Source organism: Cydia strobilella, chromosome 1 (assembly GCF_947568885.1).
Source record: "Cydia strobilella chromosome 1, ilCydStro3.1, whole genome shotgun sequence".
In the NCBI taxonomy this organism is placed as follows: Eukaryota; Metazoa; Arthropoda; class Insecta; order Lepidoptera; family Tortricidae; genus Cydia; species Cydia strobilella.
The window spans coordinates 11,838,466-11,858,816 of NC_086041.1; the positions used below are offsets into that span (position 1 = coordinate 11,838,466).

Below are 20,351 nucleotides of genomic sequence, written 5' to 3' on the forward strand. Positions count from 1 at the left end.
CTGTTAGAATCACCCCGCAGCTGCGAGCAGATAATTTGATAATTCGCGATGCAATTGTATTCAATTGTTTACAATCAATCTCAGTGTAATTTAATGTAAGTTGCAACCAGAGGGCCTATACGATTATTAGGTAATAAAATATCCCTAAATGGAAATGTCTTAGCCACACAGTCAGATACAGATCATCATTCTCATTATAGGATTGGGAACTTCACAATAATATGCAATAAACTTAATAATTGCGATAGTAAATACACTATAACATAGTGACATAGTAAATATTAACTCGTTTTTGATTCAATTACGGAGTGTGAGATACAAACAAAGAAATGTGTTTGTTATTTACAGGGCAATTAGGGGCAAAGGGAAAGGATACCTTTAATTTTACAGGGAGGTTTAGGCTACGACTGACACACGGACAGGCAGATGGCGAGCATTAGCCCGTCAGAGGTAATTGTGGACAATTGCAACGCTTTCTAGAATCGGATAAAGTTCGGAGAAAGTACTGAACGGGAACCTGTTTTTAAACGTTGGTTTTATATGAAACTAGCATTTCGTAATATGACTAGACGACGCGACGTTAGAAATAATACGTACGGTGTAAAAATTAAATTAATAATTAATATAGGTTATGATCCTGTGACAGCAGTTAAAAGTGTTGACTATAATAAAAGCATCTGGTGTCATCTCTCAAATACCAAATGCTTCTCCGTAATCAAGCATTCTTACAATTCACAAGCTATACCTAACGAATAAATAAAGCGGGTTATTTACCACGTGTGCCACTTGCAGCAATGCCGAAATATCGGGAACTTGCAAAATCAAATGTCCACTACAAATTGTGCATGAGAAATACCCCGATTTAAATAGTTGTTATAAAGTAAGTACTGCAGTTCTGGCGAAGTTGACGCACTCAATCAGCTCAGGGATCTCAGTTTAATGTAGCAGGTAGTTTAATCTAAAAGTACAGTTAACGCAGTTAATTTCCACAAATTAAAGAAATGAACGAGGAAGATGTAAATTTCGTTAGCAATGAAAAACGATATTTAAATAGTGTGTTACTGACGTGCTAATGAAGCTTTTAACTTAGGTAAACATACTTGAGCATAATGTTTCAAACGTTCATACGTTTCTATGAAAATTAAAGGCATTTACTTAATTCCAATGAGTGCGATATCAAGAGACAGTCAAAGTAGAACTGGTAACTTCACTGGTATAAGTATATATAATAACATATATTTCACAAGCCTGCTTCCTAAGTCTATACGTACTGTACTAAATGAGTTCCTCGTGTAATTTGTATGTTAGTTGGAGTAAGTATTACTCTAAATTGCAACGTTTTAGTTGCACAATGTAATCGTAATGACATGCAACATAACTCTAATAAGATTAGTGGGGCTAATCCTTATTACACGGATTTACGGCTGAGTTTATATTGTAATGTATATCTATGGTATCCAATTAGTTAAAAGTTGAGGCTGCGACTCTTCTGAGCTTCTGACTTATTTACCTATAACGTAATCCTGGATAAGAAAATAAAACTTGAGCGATATTACGGATAACTCTCACCGCGAAACATAAGTATTCGAACACAAATTGCTTCATAATTTGTACATTGATAATCATCGTAATTAAAATGCGCATTATGTAATAAGAATAAGCAAAGAAAAGGGCATAACTGACAGAAAAAAACACCATTTCATTTCTCAAGTATGTCGGTAGAGTGAGACTATCGGCATAAGTAGGTATACACCGTAAACTGCATCGTATTAAAAGTAATTATGCATTCATTTAGTTATCACTCCTAATTCACGCATAGAATAGTAGAGCTTCAACCTCAGTACCGTAAGGCGAGTACGGAGTTACGTAACAAACGAAATAAAACGATATCTCGACCCAGTTGTGGTAGGTAGGGTGGCCAGCCAAGCGGCGCGGACAGTCTCTTAGAGAGGGCTAAGTAAGGACTTCGTTTTATGACAGGACGTGTGAAAACAAAATATCGAACTAATGGCGATTTAAATTTACACAATTGCTACGAAGTAATAGGAAGTTTTTTTTTTCAAACCGACCTAGTTTCTTAGGAAATACAATGATAAGACTACTTTGGGTAACTACTTAATGATAAAGTAAGTTAGGATCTCTGGAATTTTTTGCCTTTATCTACAAGTTTCAGAATCCAAGAAATCAAAGTGCGCATAGGCTGTCTTCAACTTAGTTGTTATCTTTTTTGTTCTGTCGCCTTCGTCACGCGCGGCGTTTTGTCCACAAACAAAAGACGTTATCAGAGACAGTGTGACGGGATACAGTTCCGTGGTTGCGGTCAGATGTGTTCAAATTTGTTCGAGCGGCAGAAAACAAAGTCTGTCTGTTTGTCATTTACACTTTGTCGCGCTATAAAAGAAAGGTTGACGAACCCGTGAGAGTCACAAGTTTGTTGTCTTTATATTTCATAGAAAACTAGACTAACCACTAGTTAAACAACATTTAGAAGAAAATAAAGGTTTAGTAATATGGACATAAGCAAATTTCATCATCATCATAATTTAAGAGCATGGCTCTTGTCACAAAGCAAATTTAATAAATAAAGAAATCCTGTTATAGATCCTAAATGGTGATGAATACATAGACCGGGACACATTAGCCTCCTTTGCGTCGCGCTGTCAGGTAAAAAAATTACACTTTCAAATTGTTGCAGTGTGGTCACCCTATCGCTCTAAGAGGCTTGCTATAATTGTAATGTTTGCAATAAGGTACGTATTTGGCTGAGCCTGATGCAACAGAGTTAATTCTAAGCCAGACTTCTTAAACTGACCTGAGTTTGGTAAGTTGGTAGGTTGGTACTAGTTTCTAACTAAGCTTGCTGTCGAGTATTTGAAGAACTCAGTCCTCAAGTATAACACTCATGTGGATTAGCTTCTCGAAGCACATATAATACACATGTGGCCAGCAGTAGCATGAGCATAAATTCCAGATAAGTCATACCATAGGTAACGTCAGGGTTTTTTTTTGAAAAAATGGTACCATTTTCTATTTTTCGAAAACCCATCAAGTTTTGGGTTATTTCAGATTATTTAGTCTCAGAATCACGACTACTATTGAATGAGATTTAAATCGATAGTCCTGGTGATTCTGAGTAGAAATACCCCAAAAGTTGATGGATTTTCGAAAAAGTCAATGGTACACTTTTAAGTAAAAATGCCCACCTATGAAACATACAGTGATATATGTATAATCAATATGAAAATACACTGTTACAATGTGATCCTAATATTAAAAGCCGCTTAGTACCTTTTAGCTTCGGACGTATCATTGCGAAAGCATTATCTCATCAACTGAAAATGATACGCCATCATTTCTCGTGTGAAATGATACCTCCATTGTCGCGTATTGTTCGAAGAATCGGGTTAATTCATTGTTGGCTCAAACTAAGCATTATGGTAATAACAAGATCATTTAACTTGCTGCAATAAATAAGTAAAGGCTTCGAATGTAGAGCAAGTAGAACTCGATATTATTTTCTGAATACCATCTTTATGGTTATTTCCAAGGGTCCAAAAGGGACTTTGCGGGTCCCTATTACTCAGAGGGAAGGTACTTTTCAGTGTGTGTATTTCTATTCTCGGTATATATTTTTTATTATATGATTTTATATGATTTAAGAGCACAATCTTACTGTCTCATATACATAAAGCTAAAGAATGAACTCGATTTCTCGCTTGCTTGAATTTATAATATTGCAGTTATTTAGGAAACAAATACAGGATGTTTGAGAATGCCTCTCCGAACCGCATTGCATTGTAATCGACGTTTGTATACCTCTGTATGTGTATACTAGTATGTATGCGTGTTCAACGAAATAAGAATTAACGGATGTGATGTAATGTGTATGGAGATGTGGCTTTTGAAATCTTTGTATGACCCGTACACTATGACATCATGTCATTTTTATATACTAATTCAAGCAGACCAACAGTAGGAATTGTTAGAACCCTGGTTGCCTGTTAAATTAACCCTTAAATGCATAATGATGTATATATGCATCGTATATTTGATGGTCCGTGGCTCAATATGCAGCTATCCAAAATCACATTTATTACTTTTATACAGCATGACACATCTATTTCAATTTATTAAAAAGTTATACAAAAAATCATGCATTTAAGGGTTAAGTCTGAAAACAAATAACTAAGAACATAATTCGGCCAATATCATCAATCATACAAAAGGTTATTGCGATTGTCTGAATCTGGGGGGAAAGTTTACACACTTCTACTACACAGAATTAAAATAGGTAATGTACCTAGTTTAAAATGCTGAGAAACTCCTTACAGCAATCACGGAACAATACCGAGACGCATCAGTATTTAAATTTTTAAGCTACAACACTGGCAACAACAAATGTCAAAATTGAGATCAAAACGGAGGATTCTGCAATCACTTCACCTGCACATCTGCCACATTAACTAGAACAACAAAGATAATTCATCTTTTCTGGGGACAGGTTAAGCAACTCTTATTATAATGTCAACGAGTGGCAGTTTATCAGATGGTGTGAGATCAGACTGTCAGATAACTATCAAAAACTATCGGTTGTGTCACAACGAGTATTATCGACACTTGTCTTGTAGTTGTTGCGGCAACGGCGCGGCGCGCGGCGGCGTTCGGAATCGTGTCGTATTTGTATCAACAAACTAGTCTATGGGTATATTATGGTTGCACTTTTATCATTTATCGAATTATGCGTCACTCTCGCACTTACATATTTTTAGAAGGTGACGGCTACAAAACCAGACTTCAAAAGCGGACCATATTAGGCCCACTGAAATCATTACAACAATAAGTGTTGTTTTATTTGTTAAACCATCTCCAGTCTACTTTTTAAAATTGAATATGATCCTTATTTCAAAAGCTGATTTATAATATTTCATGATCTTATCTTATACGACATCGAAATTTATCAATTCAAACCAGACTTTAAGCAAATAGCTTGACTTTTTTCTAAAATGTTGATATCAAGGCACGTTCAATGATAATAAGGTCAGGTAAAACTTAATAAAGAACAACAACTCACTACTGATGATATTTAATTTGTTTTATATCGTTGTTTGGATAATAATGATTAATCGTAAAGCAGTATAAGATATCTACTAACTTCGCAACTACCGATACTTACAGTTATAATCGGTATACCGATTAAGCAACAGAGGTAAGACACAATCAGTAAAAGTAACAAAAATAACCAAGCTACAAGGTTCTGTAAGTATTGCAATATTTAGCTATATTTACTTTAAGATACAGTCGCAGATAAGACGATAAGATTAAATAAAGCCATGATAGATAAATCGTTTCTTCGTTTTGTTTTTAGAACTTGTTAAGTGGCTACTTACATTTTTTGGCTCATTTTGTTCTGTTTAACGGACACCAGGATATGACATAACAATTATTAATTAGGTGTTATGTCGTTTCGAAAGTTAAATATGATTGTTTTAATGAAATGTACAGATTGTACAAGATTTGTTACGCATGTAGTAATTAGTGTAATTTTGTAATGAAGTTTCCACTGCTTTGACATAGTTACGAACCTCCTAACCTATTGAATTTGTTTTAATATAAGTTTTTTGGTTTTATTATTTATTTGATGGTTATGACCAGATATCGTGTAAGCATATTTATTGCAGCGTATTTGATTTCGATTCACCAAATAATTTCTCAGTAAAATGATCAATGGTTTACTAAATTAAGATAAAAATGTAATATTGAAATTAACTACACGTAGTCACTTTTATTAGTACAGAATTAAGAGTTCTAAATTTGAATACTTACGAATGTCGTAAATGAACATACAATAATTCAAGTTATCAGAGCAATTTATTGATGTTAATATTATTCGATAATAATATTGAATTACAAAACAATACATATCAAATTGAATACTTAGAATTTCACAAAAAGATCGTTTAACATATTTTTTTTTATAAAAAAATACCAGTCTAGAATGTTTCTAGAATAAAATCTAAATGTCAAAAATAATACTGTAATTGGATAAATTTGAACTTGGCAGGGAAACTGATGAGGAAATCTATGCACTATTTGGGTTTCCGAATGTATGAAGGGCCGAATCGAATACTCCAGTTATGAATATACACTGCTTCTTCTTCTTCCTGCTCTTATCCCACGTTATGTGGGGTCGGCACAACATGTTTTTCTCTTCCACTTTCCTCTATCTTTCGTCACCTCAGCACACTCCTTTCTTTCTCATATCCTCTCACTTAATCCATCCATTGTTTTTTGAGTCTTTCCGTCCATCAACATTCATCCCTAACATTCTTTTGCCTATATAGCATTCATCCCTCCTCATTACAAGCCCATACCACGCTAACCTACTGCTCCTCATGTTCTCCGTTGCCAGGGACGTTTTGGGATTATACTGAGCAACTTTTACTATGGGACCAACCACGAAATCGTGAAATATTTTTTTTAACCCTTCCATAGAAAATGGACCGGCCAAAATGCATGAAACAGCCAATTTAATTTCGCGATTTTGAGGTTGGTCCCATAGTAAAAGTTGTTCAGTATAATCCCAAAAGAGAATGCACTTATTTTTTAGCCACCGTGTATATAGCCTGCACAATGTAACTCGATGCGGACCGTGTAACTTATACCGCGGCGCCCCCTAGAGGAAAGTCGGTTTCCTTTTGAAACTGACACTTTTGAGACTGAATGAACCGCGTTGACAGCATTTTAGGCATGGTTAGCTGGTTTAGGATCTAACATTACCTATACATAGGTACGCACAGTTAGTAAATGTATGACGTAAACAAGTAGAGGATTTTAATTAAAATGCTGAAAAGTTGGCGTGAAAATTAAAGTTTACCGTTACCAATTTAGTGGACTTATTGGCAACTTTGTAACGCGAGTAAATTAGAATAACGGCTTAGTCAACCATTTGCACTTCTTTTCTGTAGGTAATCGTCCCTCCTTTTGTGTAAAAAAACGGAATGATTACCTAATAATGATAGGCAGAATGGATCGTCTAGCGCAATTTTAGTTTGAATTTAATACGCGATTGGTTAAGTGTGCTGTACGGTCTGTTCAATTAATTTGTAGCATACTAAATCGCCAAGGTATGCTAGAGTTAGATCAAGAAAAGTCTGCAACGATTTTGATAGCCCACGCAGTGCAAGTATTCACAGTTACACGTCAAACTTCTATGAAAATGCGTGTGCTATCTAAATCGTTGCAGACTTTTCTTGGGTCTAACTCTATTAGTTACAAACCGCCTAATTTCGTGTCATAAGCAAATGTCAAAACTGATTAAGGTTTCCACCGTCACGTTTCTCAATGACGCAAAAGCCAAATCTAATTATATTACACATTAGGTACTTAAGTCAATTATAACCGATATGCGAGAGAAGCCTCACAGACCTAGTGTCTGTGAAGAAATCGATTTGCCACGCTACGTGGCAAATCGATTTCTTCGAAGGCTGCAAAACACTTGTATTGCGATAATTGTTACAGATTTGTTTGCGAAGACACAATAAAGAACAATGAGACTGTTTTTGATTATATGTACTTAGGTATGTGAAGTCACGACAGAGCCGTATTTATCAAACTTATTTCAAAACAATAGATAATTAAAATGACACTTCTGAGACATGAAAACGGGTCACTTTATATGACAATTTTTCACTGCTTTTGAGTGTGTCACCCTGACTCATAGATCAAATGCAGAACATTGTAACACAGCATTGAGTAGTTGTATAAGTATTTCGCGAAAATCCGTTTTTATTAACGCACAGCGTCGCGTTAGTTTCGTCGTTCAACTAGCTAGAATAACAGGTCATGACATTGGAGCTCACACTAGTATCTGTTATAAGACACAAATAGATTAAGTAACAGCCAATAATTAATGACAACCTTTCGAGAGCTGACATGTGATAGTTACCATTCGTCTTACCCCTTACTTCTATACAGTATACATGTACCGTATTCAATGGCACTTAACCTTAAGTTATTTAGTCAATAACGTTCCACTTTAACCACGCAAGCGATCTTTATAAATACATATGTCATATAATATTACACACAGGCATAATTGCAGTGTCGATTTCCACAACCGATTTTTCGTAATGTCAATTCGTTTCATCATAATAAGTACATCTGAATTGACTGATTAAATCTAACATATTTGCTATGGTTTGAAATGTAAACTTCATTTTGATTAAGATAAGGTTGCATTTGCAAGTGTAAAATTGATAATATACGAGGTTGTAAGAGTAAGATACAATAAAAACCGGTGGCATAAAATAATAAATTATTTACCAGTTTCATAAATCAAAAATGATATGTTCGATTACCCAATTAGTCTAATAGGGATCCCTTCGGTCGTCTATCATCTTTAAATTGTGCAATGTGATATATCAGAATGTACCTAGCACTTAATTGTTACGTAGCTTTATTACTTTTAATTATAAATAATAGAGTAGTCATATATGTTCTTGAAAATATGGATGATGCATGTGGTACGATTAGTACGAACCAAAGTAGAACGTATATACTCGTAGCTAAATGGATTAACGAATACATTAATCTACTTACTCAGACTTACTGACGGCTAGGACTCGCACCGTGGTCTGTCTGTGCCGACCGGTGTAATAAGTATAGGTAGACCGAAATGGCAGAATTTTAATAAAATATAGGGTGGGCCAATGATAAATGCATTTTAACGAAAGACGTCAATACGAAAAGAGAATTTATCACTGGGCCACCCTATATAAATCACACCAAACCGAGCTCCTTTCTAAGCCGAATTAAAAAAAGAGTCGGTAGTTTGTTGGAATCATATTTTTATATGTTTAATGTTCCTGTTCCTCTACTACTAGAAGATTACGACTGGTCCGTTTTATTTTATGTTTGAATACTTCCCCGGTGCTGATTAGTTATGAATCCTGGTGAAATCAAGAAAATCTTCAGGCACACCTATAGTGATTAACTATAATATCTGTATTACTCGTACATTTTTTTTTAGGAATATCTATTTGTTGAAGTGGATCTACTGATGAAAACCAAAGCAGAACTCCTTAATGACTCCTTAATTAAGTCCACGTTTAGTGGTAAGTTTACTTTCTTAAGATTTTTAAGCTACTTACACTCATATTTTTGGTACAGCGGAACTGATCACAAACAACACAAAATAATGGAACCGTGTAATGGAACTGTATTATATTCGTATTTCGGCTAATGCAATTGTCATGAGCCGCATACACTGTGGCTTTTGATAATTTGAATTTTCTGTTTGGTGAGGCAGGTTTTTAATTACATTAAAGCAGCATTAAAGATAATCATTGTCCATTATACTTATAGTATTGTGTGAATAATTAATAGGTAATAGCACAATAACAACAACCAGGTTTCAAATACCTACCACAAACAGTAGGTAGATGCGCCCACGAGCGGCCTTCTCAACATTAAATTGAATGCTGATTATTATATCTAAACTGCATGTTTTGAGTGTTGTGAACGCATTCAGACCGCTAAATGTCGTGTAAAGGCGTGTTATGGCATTCCTGCATGTCCGTGTAGATCCGTCATCGTGAACACTCGACGACATGTATATTACCTACAGTTTTAGAGTTTTCCACAGTGGACTTTAATACGAAGGCAATAAGAGTGCTGATCTGTATCTACAAGTGGAATTATATTTCCTCTATCAGGCAAGGGCATATCTAAGTGAGAAATTTGCTTTAGTTAGTACCTTATGTCCACGGAGGAAAGAAATATAGCTGAGATCATAAATTCACATTGTCAAGGTTGTCAACAATCACGGAATTCATATGAGTTACTGAGATTATAAGTAGGTATTAATAAATATGGCAAACGGTATCTTTGTTATGGATTGAAAACTAGTTTGGATTTATTTTGACCTTTTAGCTTGATCCTTTACTTTTTTGGTAGTGTCTACTTCTACGTGTTATTTAAATATTTAAAACCGAGCGAGGTTTTGATTACTAAACAGATAATCAGTAGAATTTCCTTGCTCTACATGAATAGATAACATCAATATAAAACTTACCGTTCTTCCAGCATTTCGTTGAATGTTTTGGACTTGCCCCGCGGCTGGCTGGGCTCGTTCTCCATCCGTCTCACTTCCACGCACCGCTCTATGATATGTTCTACTCGCTTCCGCCGCGAAGATTTCCAGTTGTCCAGATTCTACGGGTAAAGTAAAGAAAACATATGAGATAAGATTTGTATGTATTAAACCAATAAGTATAATATTAAAGCAGAAACGCTTTCCATATTTTAGATTTTCGTACAACGACCCGCCTGTTGCTATTTCTATTGCACGTGCAATAGTAGTATAATTATGCGCGTGCAATAGAGATAGCAACAGGCGGGTCAATGTACGAAAATCTATGTGGAAAGCGTTTCTGCTTTAGTTTTTACGGTTCCGTACCCAAAGGGTAAAAACGGGACCCTATTAGTAAGGCTCCGCTGTCCGTCCGTCTGTCTGTCTGTCCGTCTGTCACCAGGCTGTATCTCAAGAACCGTGATAGCTAGACAGTTGAAATTTTCACAGATGATGTATTTCTGTTGCCGCTATAACAACAAATACTAAAAACAGAATAAAATAAATATTTAAGTGGGGCTCCCATACAACAAACGTGTTTTTTTGCCGTTTTCTGCGTAATGGTACGGAACCCTTTGTGCGCGAGTCCGACTCGCACTTGGCCGGTTTTTTTGTAGTGATTTTGAGAAGACATATTGGATCTTGGGGTTAGGCTACATGTCACCAATACTGTTGAAAGTAGCTTGATAGCACAGAAGTATCTTACTTGATAGTAACATAACTATATAAGTAAACTATATAACTATATAACTATATAAGTAAAACTAACTTAGAAATTGGCTTGCTTTCACCTAAGTAGGGTTGGAGTATAGATACTAATAGATATGTTTGAGGTTTCATTTGATAATACAATTATTCTATAGCTTTTAAAAACCCGCTTAGCGATGACTGGAGATGTTTGACACCATTTTAATGCGAGGTAAATACTCAAGTAGGTATACAACAACAGAGATCTAGCTACTTTGTCGTAGTGTTGGTTAAGACTCGAGTCTTTTGAGTGAGTTTAAGACTCGACTCAGTTTTACATTGTTATTGAGTCGAAACTTGAGTTCTTATTGAGACCTTTTGTAAAGACTCGAATCCTTTGAAGAGAACTCTCAAATTATGTACAAAAGTTTTGTCAAATGCGTTGTCTCGACATGGAATTTATAGGTGAGGAAATCATCATTCAATAAAGCCTATTTTCCTTAGTGTTCAATAAAACCTACAAAACTTATGACGAAGTCTTTATCCGAAAGCTCGGATCCTTTTCAGTTGCGCTTAAAAGACTCAATAAAGGACTCGACTCGGGACTTAAGACTCGGAACCTCGGTATTTTTTAAGCGCAATCGCGTAAAAAAACAAAATACTCGAGTGCTACCAACACTACTTAGTTGTCGTTTTCCACCATTATGTATGCAATATGTCGGCTGTAGCCGTAGCTCTGGTGTGGTGAGCGTGAGGGTAGGAAAGGAATGCGGCATTTAGGACTGATTGGCTTCCAGCAGCGCAAGGACGTTTCTGCACGCGTTGCATTCGGTTCAGGGTGGGGCAAAGCATGGGAGGTAGCGATTACCTGGTTTAGCGGCATGGTATTCAAAGGGTTTCTAACGTAACAAATAAGCTTCTGTGAAATTGCAGATATTTCGTTTGGACGGTATAAGTTTGAAATAATTTGAAACAGAACGTGTTTGACCTACAAATTGTATTTACAAATGTATTCAAGCAAACAAATTTGGCCTCAATTTGAAGCGGTTACTTTTTCAGTTTTTTTTTTGGTCGGAAAGTTATTTTGGTCATCTTCCGACTGCATAATCAGAACAGCTCCATGTTTGCGACCTCTTAATTACGAAATTAAATAAATTTCATTTCATCACACGCCGAAAGCGAATCGTGTATTATCACTTTAAAGAATCAATCCCATAAAACTCTGTAAGTACAGTCATCATCAACTAGATGAGAGTCAGCCAAAGTGGCCAAATAAATACATATATCGCAACACGCGTTTGTTACAATAGCTATATAAATAAGTATATGTAGTACAAGATATTTATAAAAACCGCTATGTGTGTTGCACTTGCAGCAAACGTCATTCCGTGCACTTTTAAGATTCAGTTCTAGCAGGATAGTGCCGTCGTGATACAGTTTGCTGCACAATTTATCTGCAGAATCGATCGCAATCGCATTTCTACGAGTACACGAGTAAATGATACAACGGTATCGCCGTGTTTAGAAAAACGCATCGCTATAGCTTCTAGCCATGAAACAATTTTAGAAATTCTTGTCGACTACATGCATTAGGGGTAGGGGAGAGGTAACAATGCAAAATGTTATAAATTGTAGTGTCTTGAGAATATATATGTAAAAACGAATTCTGACTATAGAAGAATTTCAATTTCCACCAGTGCATATTATTCCGGCAGATAAGGACAATTAAAACGGATCAATCCTTTGAGGCGCATTATACATATCTATCTACTAAGTAGACACCTGAACATAATTATAAGCTTAACGGTTAGAGATAAGCTAATTTGACCCCTCCAGCCTCGTGTGGGCTGTGGCTACTAATTCTATTTTATTCAAATTTCAACCCCGACAGATGGTGCATGTATTTTCAACGCAAAATGGAATCGACATTTTCATACATACATTTATAGGGATGATATACACGATAGGAATTCTTCCCAAACGACTAATTTGTTTTAGGAAATACCACGACTTTGTTCTGGTCATGCCAAAGAAAACCATGGCAATGCTGACTGTACGAGGAGTGAGCGTGTCAGGGATCGCGTGCGACGGTCTATTTTTTATTTCAACATGTTATTTTCTGGTCAAACTGCAATCTTAGACCGACTGCTTAAATAATATACGTAAGCAGTTTTAATAAGTAGGTACTTATCTTAGACGGTTCAAAACGGAATGCGTTTTTCTGGAAAAATATATTTGTAAAAATGCATTGTTTTTAATGATGTCTGCGATTATACTTATGATAAATTTAAGCTTTGCTCGGAAAACATAAAAACTCAAAAGGCGCGTTTACCCAGAGATAAGACCAAGCTAGATCGATTTATCGCCGACGAAAACCCCATATAGCAAATTTCATCGAAATCGTTAGAGCCGTTTCCGAGATCTCCGAAATATGTAAATATATATACATGAATTGCTCGTTTAAAGGTATAAGATAAGATACTACTTACATTAGTAAATTGTAAATCAGTTCGCTTCCATTGGCAATTCAATTATATTGAACTGATTAGAGCTAGTAGTAATCTTAATTAAATTGTACTGTTTTTAAAGTGCTTCAAACTTTTTTTAAATGCAATATTAATAAATTGAATGCCTGTAATCTTCCTAAGCAATTTTACATACAACATTTTTTACTTGGACCAAACTTACGGCAAAATGCCTAGTATTAATACCCACCTAGTGCAAATAAATACCTAGGGTTAATTTACACAATGTCTTGTTAGACTAGATTATGTAACTTAAAGTCAACCTTATTTCGTCTCACACACGTTTGAAAGTTAAGTCAACTAAGTAAGTCCTACCTATTAAATCTGATCGCAATTGTAATCTTCAGTATATTTTTAAAACCAATTGCAGCCTGTACGGCGGGTAACACATGGCATAAGTCTTTTCAATTAGGACCAGTTTTTGTTGATTGCTGTTCTCGGTTGTTTATCGATAGTAATAGTAATCTTAGTAATGATAGCCAATCGCTGATAAGATTTAACGACAGGTTGAAAAACGTTGAATGTACAAATTTCTAACCGGCAATTTTTTGTGCGTACTAACAGCATACTGGGAGAATAATGACCAATGTAAATTAAATAATAAGACACTTAAGTCATTGTTGTTCTAATGAGGTCATTAGATAAATATAGATAGAAAAGTAATAAGACTACACACTATGTAGTCTTTATTATTTTTGATTACTTCATAAGGTGTGATTTCCATGCTGTCTTCCTTCACAGAGCATAATCAAATACCTATATATATAACATTTTATTTTACACAGATTACGTTTCATTACTTACGACAGTTACCACGTATCCAGTTTCTCTAGCCAGTCGATAATACTTAATTGCGATACTTAAATGTGTTCTCGTGCTTTCGCGACGAGGCATGTTAATGTGCAATGTGCATGCTCAGATTAAGATACCAAATATAATTTAAAACGAGATAACCTTCACGCGTTTCATTTAGTGGCTGGTCGTTCGATTTTGATTTATATTAAAACGGTCAATGTTGACTACGAGGTTGATAGTATCGGTTTTAATTATCGCATTACAGTTACCGATTAAGGTGGTGGTAATAATCTTGCTTATGTGCTGTAAGGTTTTGGGTGAAATACCCGGGCGAATCGATTAAGGCAATTTGTGGTTAATAAGTTGGCACATATGACATACCGTCCATACCGACAATAATAATTTATTTTAAGAGGGTGATATACGTACCAACAGATCAAGAAATATTTTATTCAAATAAGTGAGGCAATAAATTCATAGCGCCATTGTTATAGCAGGTACACGACTAAATTACATTGTTATTCCTTTTTAAAATCTCCTTAAATGCCGAAGGAACAAATGAACGCCAACATTAAAGCGAGACGGCGAATCCCTACCGGAAGTGCGCGGGCGCCATTGTATCAGCCGAAGCCTTGGGAATGCACCGGCTTCCGGAGCTTACTCCAAAGATTTCGATTCGGTAATTGAGAAACAAACTAAAGGTGAAATGTTGTTTCCGTTTTTGAATATTGGAGATTTAAATTTTGCACAAGGTACCTAAATTCAGAAGCGGTGTTTATTTTTGACTACAGTAATTTTGGTTTTTATTCGATTGCAAAAAAAAACGAAGTTACCGGCATAAAAAATAATCGGGTACTTTTGCACGCGCACCAGCCACGTTGTTACTTGCGAGTCTTATATATAAATACTACAAGCTACTATAGTCTATAACTAAGGTAAGTAAGCTTTCTTGACTGGTCTCGATTCGCCAAACTCTAACGTAAACTACCATCCCACAAGTTTTTCCATAACCGTCTCGTATATGAACGACACAAAAAAATCAGAATAATATATCTTATCTTCAATTAACCTCGTTCTGCACTTTCTTTCACAGAACGTTCAATTAAGGTCAGTTTAAAAATTAACCGGAAGTTAGAAGGGATAATGATACGCAGTTGGCATTACTGGAGAAATATTGGAGCGATACAGGTTAGACATGGTCGGAAAGGGTAATGGCATGAAACTACCATTACTGTCTTAGAGATTAATTGATACGGCTAAACGTCATAAAGGTCGCAGATACGTTCTCTCTTAATGTCTCTTAGCCAGTTGCCTTTTGATGGGAAATGGTTTCAAAGGAAATTAACAATAGTGGAACTGACAAAGTGACTACTTTATTCGGTACTAGCTGTGCCCGCGGCTTCGCCTGCGTGGAATTCGGTCTGTGTCAGTAAGCGGCTAATTCAGCCCTAATTTATCTCCCTGTCCCCTGGAGACAGAACTTAAAGTAAAGTTGACAGATGGATACGCTAGAGGACTGTAGTCCAGATAAAATATTTTACAATTAGGTACCTACCACCAAAGATAGATATAACTCCGTAATAGATGGATACAGTCTAAGGAAAAAACGTGCCTCGAAAATCACGAAAATTTGATTCTCGATCAGATGTCGCTACTACCTTTTGCCTACTCTCGTATAGAGGGCGTTGACGGTTTCGTTTGTTATTATTTAACAATTTTAACGCATATCAGTGAAAGAACATGGGTCAAAATAATAAAAAATACAGTACCATTTATGTATTTTTACGTCCTTGACTGTACCTATGCAAATCGGGTACACTACATAATTCCGAATTTTTTTATTCCGAATTTTAGAATGTCGAATTTTATCATTCCGATTTTTAAATGCTCGACCCATCAAAATTCCGACTGTCATAATTACGAATGATGAAAATCACGAAGATTTATATTTCCGAAAACCCAAAAAGCCGAATATTGTAAATTCCGAACTACATAATTCCGACTATAACAATTCCGATGGTGGCAAACACCGAATTTAACATTTACGATTTTCAAAATCACGAATTCGGAATTGCCCTTATTCTGAATTTACGTGATTCCTATTTTAAATATCCCAATTTTTTAATTTCCACTTTTCGGGCAACAGTTCGTTTTCTTGGGGGTCGCAGTTCTAACCTAACCTAACCCACTTTTCTGGCAACAGTTCGTTTTCTTGGGGGTCGCAATTCTAACCTAACCTAACCCACTTCTGGCAACAGTTCGTTTTCTTGGGGGTCGCAGTTCTAACCTAACCTAACCCACTTCTAGCAACAGTTCGGGTTCGGTTTATTTATGCCGAATTTTTATGCCAAAAATATTTTATGCCGAATTTAACATGATGCGGCACGACAGGTACCCGTAATAATTACTAAAACGTGAGTCTTCATTTGAATATCACGGATTTCATTTTTCCGATCTTGTAAAAAACCGAATTTCTGAATACCGAATTATTTTATTTCCGATCGGACAATGATTTTTCGGAATTTAAGAATTCGGAAAAAAAAATTTCGGAAAAGTGTAAAATCGGAACTTTAAGCTTTCTGTCAAGTGACAATCGGATTTTAAGTTTTCGGAAATAGCACTCGTTATTTATAGCATTCGTGATTTTATTCCATCGTGTTTTTAAAAATCGTAATTTTGATATTTCGGACTTATAAATAATCGGGATTATGAAAGTCGTGGTTATAAAAATCGGAAAAACGTATTTCGGAATATTTGGGTGTTCCCATCAAAATCATAGCATCCAAATCGGTCCTCCAGTCAAATCAGTCTAAGCATGACGCCGGCGGCGGGCAGCGTCTGCCCCTTTTTTTTTGTTTTCGGAGTGGGAAATGCATCTGCCCCTACGACTTGTTGATGGTCATACCGAAGCAGACGCTCACGGGGACCTGTAGGCGCTTGAAGTGGAACGGGAAGTTGCTCGGACTGAAGGGGATACGCGGGATGAACACGGCTTCTCCGGCGCCACACTCCGTCAGGATCTGCGCCTACATATGTATTACGTACGATGTATTTGGGATCACAATCGAACTCGCGCTGGCTTGCCGTTTCAGCCGAAAGCGAAGCGACCTGCCTGGCTAGAGCGCCACTGAGTCTCTCACCGTGGTTTTTCTCAGACTCCTGAGACCGTGCCCCTTGTGGCCGCAATGCATTGCGAGACTTTCGCGAAAGATTCGATTTTTTTCGGGAAGGCATGGTAACGCGTTTAAGTCCCAAATCGTTTGACATTTACTGAAAAATGTTTTTTTTAAAGTACCCACCTTCGTGACCATTATTAAGAGGAAAGGGCACGGCCGCTTCTCCATGCAAACGCAGTCTCCATTTTTTTGGTTAAAAACTACCCTATGTTCTTCCACGGGACTCAAACTATCTCTATACCAAATTTTATCTAAATCGGTTTAGCGGTCTAAGCGTAAAGAGAAATTAAAAAAAGTTTTTTCATATTTTTTTGTGTTTTCACTTGGGAATGGTATCATTTTGATATCATAAATCAATTCGGCATACCCGATTTATACAAAAACGATACCTAACTTGGCCTAGTACTTAAAATGATATAGTTATCAAGATAAAGTTTTTAACCCCTTTTTCACCACCATGGGGGGATGAATTTTTAAAAAACGCTGAAAGCAATTTTCTTGCTTTTTAATATAATAAAGTTATGAAAAGTTTTAAGTTTCTAGCTTAAAATAAAATTTGCACCCCAAGACAAACTTTCATCCCCTTTTCAACCCCCTGAGGGGTTAAATTTCCAAAAACGTCAAAATTAGTTTTTTTGTAATCGTCTATCATACCTTTCTAAGAAGTTTCAAAGCATTTGTAATGGATTCAAACTTTCAACCCCCTTTTAACCCTGTTAGGGGACGAATTCTTGAAAACGCTAAAATCACTTTTCCTATATTATAATAATATGCCCATTATACAGTTTCAAGTAACGCACTCAAAAAAAAAATTGATCTCCATACAAACTTTCAACCTCTATTTCACCTCCTAAAGGGATGAATTTTCAAAAACGCTGAAATTAATTTTCTTGTATTTCAATAATATATCTTCTTACGAAGTTTCAAATTGCTAGCTTAAAATAAATCTTGAACCCCATACAAACTTTCATCCCCTTTTTAACCCCCTTAGGGGTAAAATTTCTCAAATTTTTATAGTCTATAACCTGGCCGTGGATTTTTTCGACAGATTAGTAAAGTTTTCATCAAAATCCGTTCAGCCGTTTTCATTAGTTGCGCGGTCAAATAAACAGACAAACAGATAAACAGACAAACAGATAAACAGACAAACAGATAAACAGACAAAAAATCTAAAAACTGTTGGAATGTGTTCTGTTATCGATTCTAAGTATCCCCAGCCAATTTTTTTTCGAATATCTTCCATGTACAGACTTTCGACCCTCTTTCGCTTTATTATATGTATAGATTCTGATAGTGAAGAGAAGAGAGAGAGAGAGAGACAGCCAAAAAAGTCAGGTAGTGGAGGAACACCTTACGATTGCCCAAATGAAGGATTCCTTAAGGCAACGCAAAAGTCATCTTTGATACACGCCTATAAACATCTTCAGGACATTTATACATTTCCACAGAAATATTACTCACTGCCCAGCTCAACTGGGCAGGCGCAATTCGCACGAACTGCAGTGGTTCGTGGCCTGCTTTTACACTCGTAGTACTTACTGACTGCCACTCCTCCTGGCGCTCCACCCGCGCGGGCTCTGTCCGCTTGGCGAGCTCGGCCCGCCGCAGCTGCTCGCGGGCGCGGCTACCCAGGTCGGCGGGCGCGACCCGCACGAACTGCAGCGGGTTCGTCGCCGGCTTCCCCGGCAACACCGCTGCTGTGTGCGGCCGTGTTGTGAGGAAGTCAGCGCTGTCTGTTGTCTGGAACAATACAAAACATATTTGTTAGTCTTAGGTTTTAAAAATCATTATAGACACGTCGTAAATGAGACTAGGTGACAAGTTTCCTTTCATAATCTGAAATAGATGTCATATACGAAAGAAAATTAATCCCAGCCCTGGGCACTGAAGTCCTTGGTCACTTTTTCTTTCGTATATGACATCAATTATAGTTTATCATTCTTATAATAGTTGTTCTACTTATTTATAATAATACAAATAAAATAAAATATTATTCATAATTGTTTCCTAGTTTCCTTTTGATACAAAAATGTTTACTGTTAGAAGTCACGTAGATTTTACTTTATGACTTTGTCTAATATGCATTGAGCCACGAGGTCATTGAAGACCTTACTTTATTTAGTTATTTCTGGAACAATGACGCCTAGTCACAACAACATCACAACATCAACATCATGGTCAACTATATACTGATTAAATTCTTTGCACATTGATTTAGTAACTCCTATATAGTTTGTCACTTTCATTAAATCTGCGACTATTACTTAAGCGAAACCAGTACCTAATAGAGTAAAAAAATCGAAAGTTTAGTAAATAATGGTATTATAATTAGTTACTTAAATCAAGCTCTAAATTATAAGCTCTTACGTAAATTTGTGATACGGTCTTAAATCCAGGCAAAGATTTCATTGTAGCAACTGGCTATGATTTCTAGCTGATTAATGATCGAGACAATAATTACCGCCTCTTCCAAATGACACGCTTCACGGTAAATTTTATTTAAAAAAAATTAGGCTTTTAGTTGTTGTGGCCTAGTGCTGCATCTTCTATCACAACGATGCTTCATTTTCTACTACGCCTGCAGCAACAATCATTTTATGTTTTATTTGGGAATAACATCTAGGTATATTATATAACTACATGTCGAGTTCTATTTCCGGCCAACCTATAAAATTTGCGTATGGGCAAAACTGTTTACGATTTCATACAACGAGTAAGTATGTCTCATTTATCTTAGATCAACTTTCTATGGAGTTGCTCGAATCATACAGGTAGGACGATATTGTAGTAATGTATTTTCCGTGTTTCATAAATACTTATTATATACCTAATGACATAAGTACTTGTCTATTTCCTTCTTCAAGATCGACAAACAATAGATAAACGACAGTAAATAGCACACAGATCGATTAACAGTATGCAGACGATTAGTGTTATTTTTATAGCATTAGTTTTGAGTAGAAAGTATCTAACTAAACTAAAGGCAACTTTTGATAGTTACAATAATAAACATTTAAATACAGGGTCACCATACTATTT

The 20,351-nt window shown here is 36.1% G+C and overlaps 1 protein-coding gene across 4 annotated transcripts in view; it reads right to left on the bottom strand.

The window, feature by feature from the left end:
• Positions 1-20,351, bottom strand: part of LOC134745584 (LIM domain only protein 7) — a 221,429-nt gene that overhangs the window by 33,251 nt on the left and 167,827 nt on the right. For all 4 annotated transcript variants that reach the window (XM_063679660.1, XM_063679675.1, XM_063679684.1 and 1 more), the window contains 2 exons: positions 18,852-19,052; positions 10,073-10,212 (listed from right to left, as the gene is read on the bottom strand). In XM_063679660.1, coding sequence (XP_063535730.1) covers positions 10,073-10,212; positions 18,852-19,052 — 341 coding nt within the window. The remainder of the gene's footprint in view (positions 1-10,072; positions 10,213-18,851; positions 19,053-20,351) is intronic.